Here is a 15034-nt window from a genome sequence, read left to right on the forward strand (position 1 = left end):
GTTTCCCAAAGCCTGTTAGCACTGACTGTTGAGCCACAGCTTGAAGGGTCCCATGAGTAGGCTCCAGGTGGCAGCATGACGCCATCCTTTCCAACAAAGACATCACTGCCAGAGCCTCATGTGTAGGCATACTTTCCAATTCCTGGTGCCGGCGCAGAAGTAAATGTAAATCAGTTTGGACAGAGTGACAAATACCAAATAGGTTTTCCTGGAGCAAAGACGCGTGTAGAGTAAAACAGGGAAACATCAAAGAGCACAGATGGGAACAGCGAGGCCTTCAAGGCTTTGCAAAAAGGAAGGAGATGATCCTTAAGTCTCACACGGGTAGGTGGAGAGTTCCGAAGGACTGGTGCCTGATGTGAGAAAGCTCTTCTCCCACACTGGACATGGTGATGTCCAAATACTCCTTAAGCGGTGACAGTCTGCAGACCGGAGAGTGCGAGATATCACATAATGAGTGATCTTTTCTCTATGGCTTGGGTCAACACTATAGACAGAGCCCAGCTTTGAAAAGAATTTGTTTTGCCATCGGAAGCTGACGTAGCTTTTTCTCTGCCAAAGAACCAGAGAACCGAAGTGGGAGTTGTAAACTAATCTGGTTGCAGAATTCTGAATGACTGAAGTTGGTGTATCAAGAATTTTGTCAAAACTAAGAAAAGTTTATTGCCATAATCAAGGTGACCAAAAAGCTGGTTGAACACAATTTTGCGAAGATTAGAAGGACTAATAGTAAAAGATTTATGCAGGAGTTTCACCAAGAGGAAACAGGTAGAAGAGACTATGAAGATGTCATTTGCAAAAGAAAGCTTGTTCTCCAGATAAAAGCCCATATTACAAACAACAACAGCCAGGATCAGAGCTGACCCAGATCCAGGGACCAGCACTAGGGGGTAACACCTGTTGAGGTTTGGCCCCTGCAAAGATCAAAACTCAGTTTTGGCCGCACTCAGTAATTCCAACCCATTCACTGCTCACCCACTGACATACAATCTTAAAAGGGGGTTTGATCCGCACCATGATGAGAGACAACAATTTGGGTATTGTCTTTGTAGCTCAGCCCACGAAGGCCCTATGAACATATCATCTTTGCCAAAGGACACACAGAGATATTAAATAAAGAGGGTCTGATCTCTGGGGATCCCAGCATTCAAAGATTTAAATTCAGATTGGAAAGGTACACTGCTAACGCTCTGAGGACCATGCAGCTACTGATCCATGAAAGAACCGGTCATTGAATTCCTGTCTCAGCCAAACATCATGTGCAAGCCATTCTTTCAAACAATGAAACACTGTCCTTCAATGCAGTCTGTGATGTCTGGAAAGAGTCACCATGTTCTGTCTCTTTACTTGGTGCTGCCACTTCTTCCACAAGGTAGCTCTCCAGAGTGGTATATGACTTAGAATGTGACTGCAAAGTTCAACATTACAGAAGCTGAATGCTCTTGGTCCTGCACCTTTCATATCCCCTGTCACCATTCAATAGTCTAGCTGTAGAAGGTGTAGCTGTAGTAGCACATCTATGTCTGAATGGTGGAGATGCATGCCACCACAGACAAACATTTGGAGACAATTTTCATGGTGGTGCAAGGAATTAATAAATATTGGTTTTTTACAAATCAGAACTATTGCATGTACTTCTGATGCATGTGCGGTATGCAAATATTACTCCTTCAGGTCAGTACTTGCTAGGCATTGCTTACTTGCTGTAAGGGAATGGAATACAGCAAGTACCAAAGTTGTGTTCTCAGGTTTCATGCAAAGAATGCAGTGACTGAGTGCGCAGAATTTGTCTTAACTGACCATCTATATTTGGTATCAGAAATCTACTGAATACACCCGTGCATGTATCAGTACATCGTCTATGGCATTTTTTTCATTTGCAAGAACTGTTGCTACCCTTTCCAGCAGGAAGGTGATTTGGTCAAACTTTATAAATGTTTGTCATGTGGGGTTTTTGTTACGAACTCTATGCAATGCCCATTCACTCAGTTGGCAGAAGGTATTTTGTGCCACAGTGGGAATATCCTGAGCCATCCCCCTGGGGGGAGCGGTGTGGCGTGGCAAAATGTATGGCATGTCACTGTTTGGAGAGGTCTGCGCCCATTGGGTCGGACACTGCCTGTGCTCTTTGCCTTGGATATATTGTTACTAGAAGGGTGTATGTTGTTTCCAGGATGAGAAAATTGCTGGTCTCATTTGAAAAAGTCTGCTTCAGTTTCAAAGGCTGTTAGTTATATCTCTGCTGCCTTTGAAGAATCTGCTTAAGTGGGGACCCTTCAGAAAATGGGGAACTGATGTTTTAGGGCATCTGTGGCTTTGCAATTTAAGTGCCCTTTTTGATTGGCTCCGCAGCATCGTCTACCTTGATCAAACAATTGTCTATCATCAAATGCTATGTTGATGATGGGGCTTTCTACATCTGCAAAGAAAACTTAGAGGACCAAACAAGAGTGAGTTCTTAGACCATGCCTACATGCAGTACTGGCCACATCCAGGAAGGCTTAAGGGCTGGTATTGGAAATAAGCGTTCCTTCCTGTCGAGTAGTGTAGACTTTCTACTTTGTGCAACTGTGGAGCTCGGAAGCAATTTGATTTATTTTGACTTTGCAGGATCTTCTTTTGCAAGAAAAAACAGCTTCTAATGGAACTGGCTCTGATGCTTCCCAAGGCAAAGGTGCAGTTTTGGCACAACATTGATAGGATGGCATGTATTTCTGTGCTGATGAAATCAAAACCTGTTCCTTTCTTGAGGATAGCAGCTTTGAACTGTTGGATAGAATTTTTAAGATAACTTGCCAGATACCAAATCATGATGGCACATAATGCCAGTGATGTTGGCTTCAGTGGGAACTTGCTTTTGGTACAGATGCCATTAAATCTGTGATATTTTCAACCTTTTTTGAGGGGAAGTAACTGGGCACATTTCTGACACAACCATCATGGTCCATGTCAATCTACCAGGAGAGACAACGGCAAAACGTAGGGCAAAACATAAAAAACATGTTGTGTGATCTCAACCATGAAAACAGTTGAAAGCCGCACACTGCTAACATTTGGAAGTTGCTGCAAACAAACTACAACAAACGAGATGTCAACAACAAAGTGATGTGTTGAAGAGGAATGTTTGGTACCCTACATGTTCAGTCACAAAGGATACCAGACCCAAAGGTGGAAAAACAAACTGAAGATGGTGTCCAAAGTAGGGGGAATTTTAGGGTCAACACCACCTTAAAGAATAATACTCCTTGAGCTTAAGATGCACACCAAACAACTGTAGTCGAGTAAACAGGATACTCTTTTGAGCCAACCACTCCGCGACAGGATAACGCACAGGAGGTTCACGCTTTAGAAATTATACCAGTAAAATCCACTTGAAGTCTTCACATCCACACCTCACTTTTGATCCCTGAAGGAAACTTTATAAGATCATTCCTCTTTCATTACAGTGCCAAGACATCCTTCTTTTGAAATCCCATTTTAACATAACTGTTTAGCTCTGAAACCTTTTGAGTTTTGTTTGTGAGAAGTTGACATGAACAGATATTTAGTGACTTACGTTTTCCTCCTGAACCTCTAACGCATACTTTATCACTTCCTCTGACGTACATCCATCTGGCCGACTCCACTGGACAGTGATCCACGTGACCCCAGCCCGGACAAGTTTTGGCGCTGACGGTGTCTGTGGGATGTTACCTGATGTGTAGTATACAACCTCCTGGCTGAACCCACTGCAGAATGGAAGAGTAAACACCAACTTCAATCTGGGCATCGCATCAAGAAGCTCTACACGCTTTGCAGAGTTTTTCATTGTGTAAAGTGCTGCATTTATGATAAAGTTACCTTTTAAATCAACCAGCTTGTGTCAGTTGATCATCTACAAATAATTTTTCATGACTAAATAATGCTAGAAAATCATTCATTTTGATGTTATGTTCTTTTTTATCCCAAAAGATAGCCTTTTGTCCAGAGAGCAATCAGATATAATATAGCCATTAAGTGCTTGTGATTTAAGTGCCATATCGGGATGCTTTGAATGTGTACAACTTCAGTGTTTATCTGTAAATTACAATTTTTTTATCAATACATGCCTCAAACAAAATGAGTAATTCAGTGTTTAAAATTGTTAGGAAGTACACAAATAAAAGAGAAAAAACAGGAAAGGAACACTGCATGTTATGTGCAAAAGTGCACGGAATATGAAGAAAAGGACGTGAAAGACCTCAAGGTATAAAATACAATCAGCACTGCCATTTAATATGCAACAAACAAAATGTCAAACTTTGCTGGATGCGTAACCAGGAATAAACAGGACACATTTCTAAATAAGGCTTCCAGAAGTCTGACTAGGCAGTTAGGTCTTCCCAGCAAAGATTTTGTTACACAGCCTTGGTGACCAAAGTAAGTCAAGTGATGCTATTAAAAACAAACATTGGCAAAGTCGGGCCTATGCAAGAGCTATTGGCTTTGTCAATGTGTGTAAGCCCTTATGTACACCAGTATGGCTGCTTTTGAGCATAGCTAAAAGTTAGTGGCATGAAGTGGGGTGGAGTGGGGTAGATTGGAGTGGATTAGATTGGGGTAGATTGGATTTGTGTGGAGTGGGGTATATTGGCGTAGATTGGAGTTGGGGGGTAGAATGGAATAAAATGGATAAGGGTGGATTGATGTAGACTGGAGTTGGGTAGATTGGAGTGGGATGGATTAGCGTGGTAGATTGATGTGAGGTAGATTGAATTGGGGTAGACTGAATTGGGGTAGATAGAAATGGGGTGGACTTGGGTAGATTGGGGTGGAGTAGATTGGGTAGATTGGAGTGGGATAGATTGGAGTGTAGTGAAGTGGGATATTTTGAGGTATATTGGAGTGGAGATGATTGGGGAAGAGTGGGGTGGATTCGAGTAGAGTGAGGTAGTCTGGGGTGGAGTCGGGTAGATTGGAGTGGAGTAGATTGGAGTGGGGTAGATTGGTGGATTATAGTAGGGTAGAATGGAATGGTGTAGGGTAGTTTGGAGTAAGGTACATTAGAGGGGAGTGGGGTATATTGAAGTGCAGTGGGGGAGAGTGGGGTGAGGTAGATTAGAGTGGGGTGGAGTTAGTTATATTGAGGTAGAGTGGGGTACAATGGAGTGGAGTAGCTTGGGGTAGATTGGAGTGGGGAGATCGTGGTAGCGTTGGATTGGGATATATTGGGGTAGATTTAAATGGAGCAAGGACGATTGGAGTGGGATAGATTGGGATACAGTGGAGTGGGATATATTGGGGTAGTCTGGAGTGGGATACATTGGAGTGAAGTAGGGTAAGGTGTGGTAGATTGGAGTGGAGTGAGGTAGACTGGGGTGGAGTGGGGTGGGGTAGATTAGGGTGGGGTGGATTGTGGTAGATTAGGGAGGGGTGGATTGGGGTAGAGTAGGGTGGATTATGGTAGGATAGTTCAGAGTGGAGTAGGTATAGTGGAGTAGTGTGTAGTGGGGTAGATTGGAGTGGGGAAGAGTGGAGTGATATTGAAAGGAGTGGGGTAGTTTGGAAAGGTGTGGATTGGGGCAAATTGGAGTAGATTGAAGTAGAGTTGAATAGAGTGGTGTGGGGTATATTGGGATGGTGTTGGGTAGATTGGAGTGGGGTAGATTGGGTTAGGGGTAAGGGGTGTGGAGTGGAGGGGCATAGAGTGGAGTGGCATGTAGTGTCGTGGAGTGAGTAGAGAATATTGGAGTGGCATTGAGTCCCATATCGTGTCGTAGAGTGTCTTAGAGTGGAGGCGTATAGAGTGCAGTAGCATGTAGACTGGAGTGTCGTAGAATGGAGTGGTATATGCATGGTGAGGTAGTGCACTGCCATTACAGACAACACATTTTCAATTAAAATGACCGTTACATTTTTACTGCACACAAACGATAATGTGTGCAAATGTAATCACCTAGTGTATCAATGAGTTTTGACTATATTCAAATATTTGTTTCCACCACACTTCAGAATTACAAAAAAAAAATGCTTCTTGTGGTCTAATTCTGATATATTTTGAAACATCAAATATATCAAAATATATATACTAAAATAAAATCTTACACCCTCTGCTCTTACATGGATACTCAGCAGGATTGTCACATACATTATCTCACTTTGAAGTCAGAGAAAGTAAAGTAAACACAAAGGTCCCTCCGAAGAAAGAGCTTGACATTTGACCTCTGTCTTTGAATGCAGAGCAAACCTGACAAGATAAGAACAAATTTAAACACCTGTTTACAGAAAGTGAGATCGTGGAAGAATACAAATGCTTGGGCAATGCGAGGTATGAACTCAAGCTAGACAGCCTAAAGAAAATAAAGCCAGCAAATAGAAAGCCAGAAAATGTGAGTAACAATCCACACAGCCAATGGTAAGCAATGGGTGGAAGGAATTCCTAGTTTTCTGAATGTCCCCAAGATGTCTTTAGCTGCACTGTCTGGTAGGCTTTGACCCAAAAAGCCTGTCTAGGCTTAACTCGTGCAGACGATAAAAGTGGGCCTAGCAACTTTACCCACCTATGTAGGCAACATAAACACTTCAGGACAATTTAGGTTCTTGGATAAAAAATAAATAAGTTGAAGAATTAACTAGGAAAGACAGCATACACATAAACAACACTTACCAAACCACTGAAAAGAATCGTCCTGAATGGTGGCTTTTCATAAATGAGTCACAATGAAGTTGGCACTTCATATAGTTTTATAGAAAAATAAGAGTAAACTCACCTTGTGCCTATGTCATTGTGTGCTGCAACTCGAAAGGTGTATTCCATGGCAGGACATAACTTGTTTAACTTGCAATGCCTTTGACTTCCAAAGTAACATTCTCTGAACCCACTATTCCTTTTTCCCTGTCAAGGAAACAAGTTCAAAGTTTGTATTTAGTATGACGTTCCGGAGGTGAGGTGCGATGATGATGTCGGCTCTGTTGCAGATATGGTATTGTTTTTTGGTATGCCATCGCACCCTAATAACCCGCCTCCTCAACACTGGGATCCAAGGAAAGGCCCTGGACTGGATCACCTTGTTCCTCTCCGACAGAATCCAGAGAGTCCGCCTCCCTCCCTTCCGCTCAGCGGCCACCGAGATAATCTGCGGCGTAACCCAAGGCTTCTCGCTCAGCCCAACCCTCTTCAATATCTACATGAGCCCCCTCGCCGCCATCGCACGAAAACACAACATCATCTCCTACGCCGACGACACCCAGCTGATACTCTCCCTCACCAAAGACCCAGCCACCGCCAAAACCAACCTCCATCAAGGAATAAAAGACGTCGCAGAATGGATGAAGCTCAGTCGCCTGAAACTTAACTCAGACAAGACGGAGGTCCTCATCCTTGGACACTCCCCATCCGCCTGGGACGACACCTGGTGGCCCACAGCGCTGGGCTCCGTGCCGACACCCTCGGACCACGCACGCAACCTGGGATTCATCCTGGACTACTCCCTCATGATGACCAAGCAAGTCAATGCTGTCTCGCCCTCTTGCTTTAACACCCTGTGCATGCTCTGTAAAATCTTCAGGTGGATCTCCACTGAAACCAAAAAGACCGTAACCCAGGCCCTCGTCACCAGCCGACTGGACTACGGAAACGCCCCATACGCAGGAACCACTGCCAAACTTCAGAAACGACTTCAACGCATACAGAACGCCTCCGCACGACTCATCCTCGACATCCCTCGCAACAGCCACATCTCCGCCCACCTGAGAAACCTGCAAGAGGATCACGTTCAGGCTCCTCACCCACGCACACAAAGCGCTCCACGATATGGGCCCCGATTACCTCAACAGCTGCCTCTCATTCTACACCCCCACCCGCCAGCTCCGCTCCGCCAGCCTTGCCCTCGCCCTCGCTTCCATCCCACAGATCCGCAGAACGACCACCGGAGGAAGATCGTTCTCTTACCTGGCAGCCAAAACATGGAACTCCCTCCCCGCACACCTACGACTGACCCAGGACCATCTCACCTTCAGGAAACACCTCAAGACCTGGCTATTCGAGCAGTAGTAGCATCCCCCCTCCCTTCAGCGCCTTGAGACCCTCACGGGTGAGTAGTGCGCTCTATAAATGTTTTGATTTATTGATTGATCGATTTGTAGGTTTATCAAATATCCACAAACAGACTTTTAATGGCACAGACAATTACTTTTCAACTAAAAGTCAATTCCTAAAAGAGAATTCCATTGGAAAATTACAGAAAGACTAATAAACTACAAGAAGCTATATGATCCTCCACACAGGATGGCTCAGTGTGCAAACAGACCCTTACATCTTTCCCTTCCAAAAGGCAATTGGTATTTAATGCTCTGTGGGCTATATCTAGAATAGGTTTCCAGCCTTGTCTTTGACCTAATCTGTTTGAAGTAATGTCTCTGTCTGATGTGAATTGCATACATTGTTTTCAATCATAACACCCAAAAGGTTCACTGTTTTTCTACAGTGCAAGACATCATTTTATTGGACTGAATTATAAACTTTCTGCACATGATAAAATATGTTATCTGTGTTTTGACTGGAATAATTTGGATTTTATCCAGCAAAATGCAATTAATAAAATCCCTAGTCCAGTTTTAATTCTAAAACCACTTTTAAATCTAGTTCTTGTTGTAAGTGTTTTATCATAAGAGATACAAAGCATATGTTACTTCGGGGCATTAGTCTTAATTAAGCTTGCAAACTAGGATGTATATGAAAGGAGGACAGGTTTGAACAGTCCACAATCTGCCATTACAAGCATATGACCTCAAATTATACACAAAAAGAGCATACATTATGATTAATTTAGTGTGGAGGAAGAGAAATAGAGACTTTTTCCAAAGTCTAGACATTTTGTGTAGGCTGCTGTAGCCATGTGTTCAAGTGGCATTTCTAAGATATTTTTCTCAGATGTTATAATGCTTGATGGGTGACTTCCTGTGTACACAAATGTATCTCCGAAGGTTGCAAGTATTCTTAACTTTCTATTCTATGAGTGTAGCACTCAATTCCACATTAAAAACTGTTTTGAAATTAAAGTATAATATTCAGTGTTCAGGTGTTGAGCGCATATTCTAACCTCTAGAACATACTTTGGTTGTTGTATGAGTTTCCACAGTCATGCTTGACTTCTAATCCCAGTGGGGCTGGTATATTCTGTTACAGTCTTTTTGTGATTAATGTGTTTACTTTGTCTTTAGCAGCTGTTCGTAACCGGACAACTCTGGTTGTTCACGAAGTCTACTTATATTAAATAATGTTAACAGATTAATAAAATGTATATAATGACGCAATATGTAAAACTGAAAATTGTAACATGTTTTGTAAATTTGAAAGAATTTGGAAGTGTGGGCTAAACATTTAGTATCCTCAGATTGATTCATGGCAGTGAAGTAAGTGCATCAAACAGAATATAGTATGGCAGATGATCAAATTTAGAAAAAAAGCTTTTGTTATCTGAAATCAATTAAATATTTCATCATTTGTATAGTTGTTTGATGAATGCCTATTTCTTCTCTGGCTTACAGTAATGACTCAATAGCGGTCCCCGCATTCCAATTTGGATTTAATGGGGGTCTCCTGGCTCAAGTAATGATTAAGTGGGGATCCACAAAAGTCAAAAGATTAAGAGCCACTGGCATTTAGAAAAAGACCCATGATTTATGCTGAAGAACATCGGAGTCTATTTACTTTAGAAAGAATATGCGGACTACGTCTCAGCCTGGAGATATCTTTCGAAGCTAGCAATATTCTACAATATTAGGCATCTTTTAAACCACATTTGTTGTTTCATTTTATTTCCCAGATGGATGTGGAGGTCGGTGCCTCAACATACGATTTAATGCGCAGTTGGAGTCCCTTGACTGTAAGTATACCAAAGAATGCAGTTTAAAATTTTAATTTGCATACCAGTGACAGATGGAATATCTGAAACTATCCACACATGTGCTTAATCAACAAGATGGACAAGGTGAGTCTGTTGTGGCTCCAAACTCAGAGGAAGAATTGCCAGCATTTCGGGCCATAACGGAGAGCCCAGTCTATTTTTCCTGATGCACCAATAACATTTTGTGATTTATCGGGTTACATGTAAGGGATAAAGTACCCCCGCCGAATATTATAAGGATACTGGAATTCACTGAGGAGTTCCTTTATAAGGTTATGAAATTCCGAGGTGACTTGCAATATCCTTATCATGTACGCCAGGGGGCACTTTAGCCCATATAACACATGGGCACTCCATCTTTCGAACATGCCACTTAAAACCTTGGTGCGTAGCACTGTCATATCAAAGAGCGAGCATGTTTACAAACATGAAGAAAAAAAAACGAGTCCAAAATTAAACACATCAAAAACTGGTTGCATATTTGTTGCAAACAGATATTAGCTACAGTTAAATACAAATCAGTTTAAACAAAAAAAAACTGCAGTAGCTCAGAATGTGTAGAAACATATTTTCTCCGTCATTGTAAGCTATTATGTTCAGTTTGTGTTGCTTTAAACAGCTGCTTTAATTATGCTCCATGACCATGACCTGACCAGCCTTTCACCCATGCACGCAACCTGGGCTTCATCCTGGACTCCTCCCTCTCCATGACCAGGCAAGTCAACAACGTCTCCTCGGCATGCTTCAACATCCTACGCATGCTACGGAAGATCTTCTGGTGGATCCCCACCGAGACTAGGAAGACCGTCACCCAGGCCCTCGTCACCAGCCGACTGGACTACGGCAACGCCCTCTACGCCGGTACCACCGCCAAACTCCAGAAGAGACTCCAGCGGATCCAGAACGCCTCAGCCAGACTCATCCTCGACATCCCACGAACCAGCCACATCTCCGGACATCTGAGAGACCTTCACTGGCTCCCCGTCAACAAAAGAATCACCTTCCGCCTCCTCACCCACGCACACAAAGCCCTACACGACCAAGGCCCGAGCTACCTCAACAGCCGGATCAACCTCTACGCTCCCAAACGCCACCTCCGATCAGCCAACCACGCCCTCGCCGCCGTCCCCCGCATCCGAAGAGCGACTACAGGAGGAAGGTCCTTCTCCTACCTGGCCGCCAAGACCTGGAACTCCCTCCCGACCGACCTGCGCCTGACCCAAGACCACCTCTCCTTCAGGAAGAAGCTGAAGACCTGGCTGTTCGAGCAGTAGCGGCTCCCCCCCCCCCAGCGCCTTGAGACCCTACGGGTATGTAGCGCGCTTTATAAGTGTCACTGATTGATTGATTGATTGAGTTGCTGGCTCTGGCTGCAGAGATTGTGATGTCAGAAGTCGATGCAATAGCTAATAATAATAATAGTCGAGTTCTGATAACTTTTCTTTATAATCGGCGACTGAGTGTGTCACTTGTCACAGATTATAAAGAAATTAGAGACATACATTTATACAGGGATTACAGAATCCCATGTACTATATAGAACGTCGATAATGCAAAACACCTACCTCGTCCCATTCTAATAGATACCCGGTGATTTTTGAACCATTGTCCACTGGTGCCTAAAACAAAATTAAATGGATGAAAAAACAATATTAAATACAAGATTTTTATTTGCTTCTACTAAAATTACACATCTGAAATAAATAGAACCATGGATGCTTTTGAATAAACGGGACATTTACCAATGTTCAATCGGACTTCTCAAGAAATAAATATTCAGGTATTGAAATAAAAACTTACATCCCTAATTATTCCAGCAACATGCTATATGTGGTTCAATCTCTTTTTTCCCCGTCACAGAACTCAGACTTTAATACATACATCAAAAGAAACCCAATCGTACTGGAGTTGGCTAAAAATAAAAAGGAAGCAAGATTCCCTTTATGAATTCAGGGTACACCTCTTGAAAGGGCCCCAGGGTTGTGATATAACCACTTGGACCAATAGCAGTGAAGTACTATGGGGTGCTTTTGTTTGGGAAATGTTGAAATGTCCAGTGATGAAATCAAAAAAAGCTTGTGTGGAATACTTGAATTATTCACAGCCACTGGTAAATAAGAACTATGCATTCCCAGGCAGAGACCAAATATATACTTGGTCATGCTCCGGTAGCAACAGGCCAGTCCAGCCTGCTAAGTTGAGGTCAGTCGAACCGCCAGGTCTAGACAGCTCCAGATGGAAGCCCTAGCAACCACAGCCTGGTTTAAGCCTATGTGTGCCTCATCGGTGGGGTGCAGCAGAAAAACACGTCTGGCACTACAGAACACCTGGTGAACCCTGGGTTTCACTTATAAAAAACAAAGAAGTGATCAATGGAACACCTGAAGTAATCTCACCCACTGAATATAACTCTGGGACTCTCTGAGAAGAGCGCTACGGGTTACTTTGAACATCTGACCTATGTAATGCCCTTTTACATTTACATACAAACTCGAAAAGAGATTGCATTCTCTGGGAATGCACAAGGATCTCAAAAGCCATGCAGTGCAGTTGGTGGAGGAGGTGAATACTCCCTTCTTTGGAAGTCAATGGTCTGCAAACATTCAGCCGCACTCTGCACCTATGTAGTCTTTGTTGCATCTGAAGGGCAGGATCACGCATAGGGTGTGAATAAGGAACTGATAAACCTATTGCGTTAGACCAAGGAAACAAATCCATAAAGTGGTGCCATATTGCCACACATCACTGTTTTAGTCTAGTTCAGCTTCCCATGTCCTTTGGGAGATATACTGGCTGTGAACTAAATCTAGATTGTTTTTCAGAGTGTTGACACAAGACACTCCGTGGCAAGACTCCAACAAACCTCCTTCCTTGCAAACCGCCTCTACCCCACACTTCCTTAGCAACGGGCTAACAAGGCGCTTTCCAAATCAAATATTGCTTTCTAGCAGGAAAACCTGCTGACTCTTCAGACTGTTAGAAGATCGAGCAGGAGGGAGATTTTTCTAATAATATACATCAAAACTTTGGAATGACATCATGGATAGTCATCGAAAACCACACATTCTTTTGGCTTTCCGACATACCCTTTTAGCTATATCACCATTGGGGTTTTACTAGTACATGAGTTAGTACGTGATTGTCTAGTTGTATTTTTACTAAATATCAAATGATAACAATATCTAGATAATGTTCCCAAAATGAATATACCATCTGCCCAGATAATCACTAGTAGATGTTTGAGATTGTAATGTCTGGATTGAATGACAATAAGATGGGGCTGTCTGAGTCCCCTATTTGTATGCCACGTGAGCCAAGGCACGCCCAGGTTCGAAGCAGTGGAAACCAATGAATCAAGAGTAACAGATTTGAGATCTTCACTCCAAGGGATAAGACTCATCAGCGATCCCGGCTCTTAAAGAGTTTAGGGGAAACAGGTAGGTATTGTTGAGTCTGAGATTAAGAGGTAGCGCACAACATGCTCTTTCCGCTAACATTTAAGATTACGGGTCAAGGCTAGCTGAAAGCCGACAATCTGTTCTTGTGATTCTCTTATTTGTTTTGAATGTCGACTGGATCCATGTCATGTCAACTATTTCTCTTGAAGCTGGACAGTTTGGAAAGAGGTTTATGTGGCCTTATTCAGTATCTTGTTGCACAGTTCTGTCTCACAGAGGATTATGGATGGATGGTCTTCAAAGTGGGAATTAGGTCATATGTTATATAAGGAACACATTACTATGGTTAAGTCTAGAGTGGGGTACTTTGGCCTCTACATCTAACTTATTACACTAAGGGGCATATGTATCAAACGATTTTTTAATCGCAAACACTGCGATTCGCAAAATAACAGCGTTTGCGATTAAAAAATCGGTAATCGGGATGTATGAGCCAAATCCCATCGCAAAATTAAGGAATTGCTAATTTAGCGATTTCTTAATTTTGTGTAAGCATTTAAGAAATCGCAAATTGCGATTTCTTAAATGATATGTAAAAAGCACCCAAGTTGTGCGAATTATCCTTAAGAAATCGCAAATTACCACCAACTTCCAGTTGGTGGTAATTTGCGATTTCCTTTCAAAATGCACTTTTTTGAATTTTACAAAGTGCCACGTGGCGCTCATACATGCCCTTAAGGCATGTATGTGCGCCATATGCACACACATGCTCATTTCAGAGGTGCATCAGAGTGTCATCATGACACCCTTGCACCTTTGAAATTATTCTCAAATTGTGATTAGCAAATTGCGATTCGCTATTTGAGAATTACTTCCCATTCATTCCCTATGGGTCTCCAGGCCCATAGAAATGAATGGGCAGGTATTCCTTAATTGCGATTTCGCAATTTGCTAATCGCAATTAAGGAATTTTAAGAAATCGCAAAAAGTTTGCAATTGTTTAAATACATCCCGTTTTGCAATTCTCAAATAGCGATTCTTTAAAAATCGCTATTTGAGAATCGCAAATGGTGATGTTGATACATATGCCCCTAAGTATCAAGCGGGTGCTGTTAAGTACGTGTTGTTAGCGGCTGTTCTTTATTTTTTTCCAGGCTCTCATTCCAACATTCAATCTTCATACTGCTAACGTGTTTTCAGGACCCACCGCATCACTTCTGCTGCTCAGAACTGATATCCCACATACACAACATAACACTATAATTCTGAACAAATGAACAGATGTGACCATGATACACTGATGATACAAATTCCACCTCTTGACTCCACCAATGTCGAATATTAGTCCAATCAATGCAGGACCCACGCAAATTTGTAGAATCAGCACACTACATGATTTAGACATTTTATGCAATATCAAATAGATTGTATTTGGATTTCCTGATCAAGCATGCACCGGTTCAGCCGATCAATTCTGCAGACTGCTGCTCTAATAGACCGCAAATATACACACAAACTGAAACAAATTCAAGATAGCCTTTTGCAATTGAGCTGGGATGACATTGGTGATTGCTAATTGACACCCGTCTGCTGATTTTATTTCACAACATTCGTGTGACCCAAACATGCATTCACAAATGGAATGGAATTACAAAATCAAATAAAAAGTGAGAGAAGATATAGCTTTATATGAATCAAAACAAATAGCAGCAGGTCTTGGTGCATGTGAAAGAGAGAAAGAAAAGACTACAAGAGGGAAATCTGTGCGTA

The 15034-nt window shown here is 42.5% G+C and overlaps 1 protein-coding gene across 7 annotated transcripts in view; it reads right to left on the minus strand.

The window, feature by feature from the left end:
• FNDC3B (fibronectin type III domain containing 3B) overlaps positions 1-15034 on the minus strand; it is a 561687-nt gene that overhangs the window by 111415 nt on the left and 435238 nt on the right. For all 7 annotated transcript variants that reach the window (XM_085635440.1, XM_085635435.1, XM_085635438.1 and 4 more), the window contains 3 exons: positions 11432-11485; positions 6729-6853; positions 3557-3728 (listed from right to left, as the gene is read on the minus strand). In XM_085635440.1, the coding sequence (XP_085491566.1) occupies positions 3557-3728; positions 6729-6853; positions 11432-11485 (351 nt within the window). The remainder of the gene's footprint in view (positions 1-3556; positions 3729-6728; positions 6854-11431; positions 11486-15034) is intronic.

This window comes from Triturus cristatus, chromosome 11, assembly GCF_964204655.1.
Source record: "Triturus cristatus chromosome 11, aTriCri1.1, whole genome shotgun sequence".
Taxonomy (NCBI): domain Eukaryota; kingdom Metazoa; phylum Chordata; class Amphibia; order Caudata; family Salamandridae; genus Triturus; species Triturus cristatus.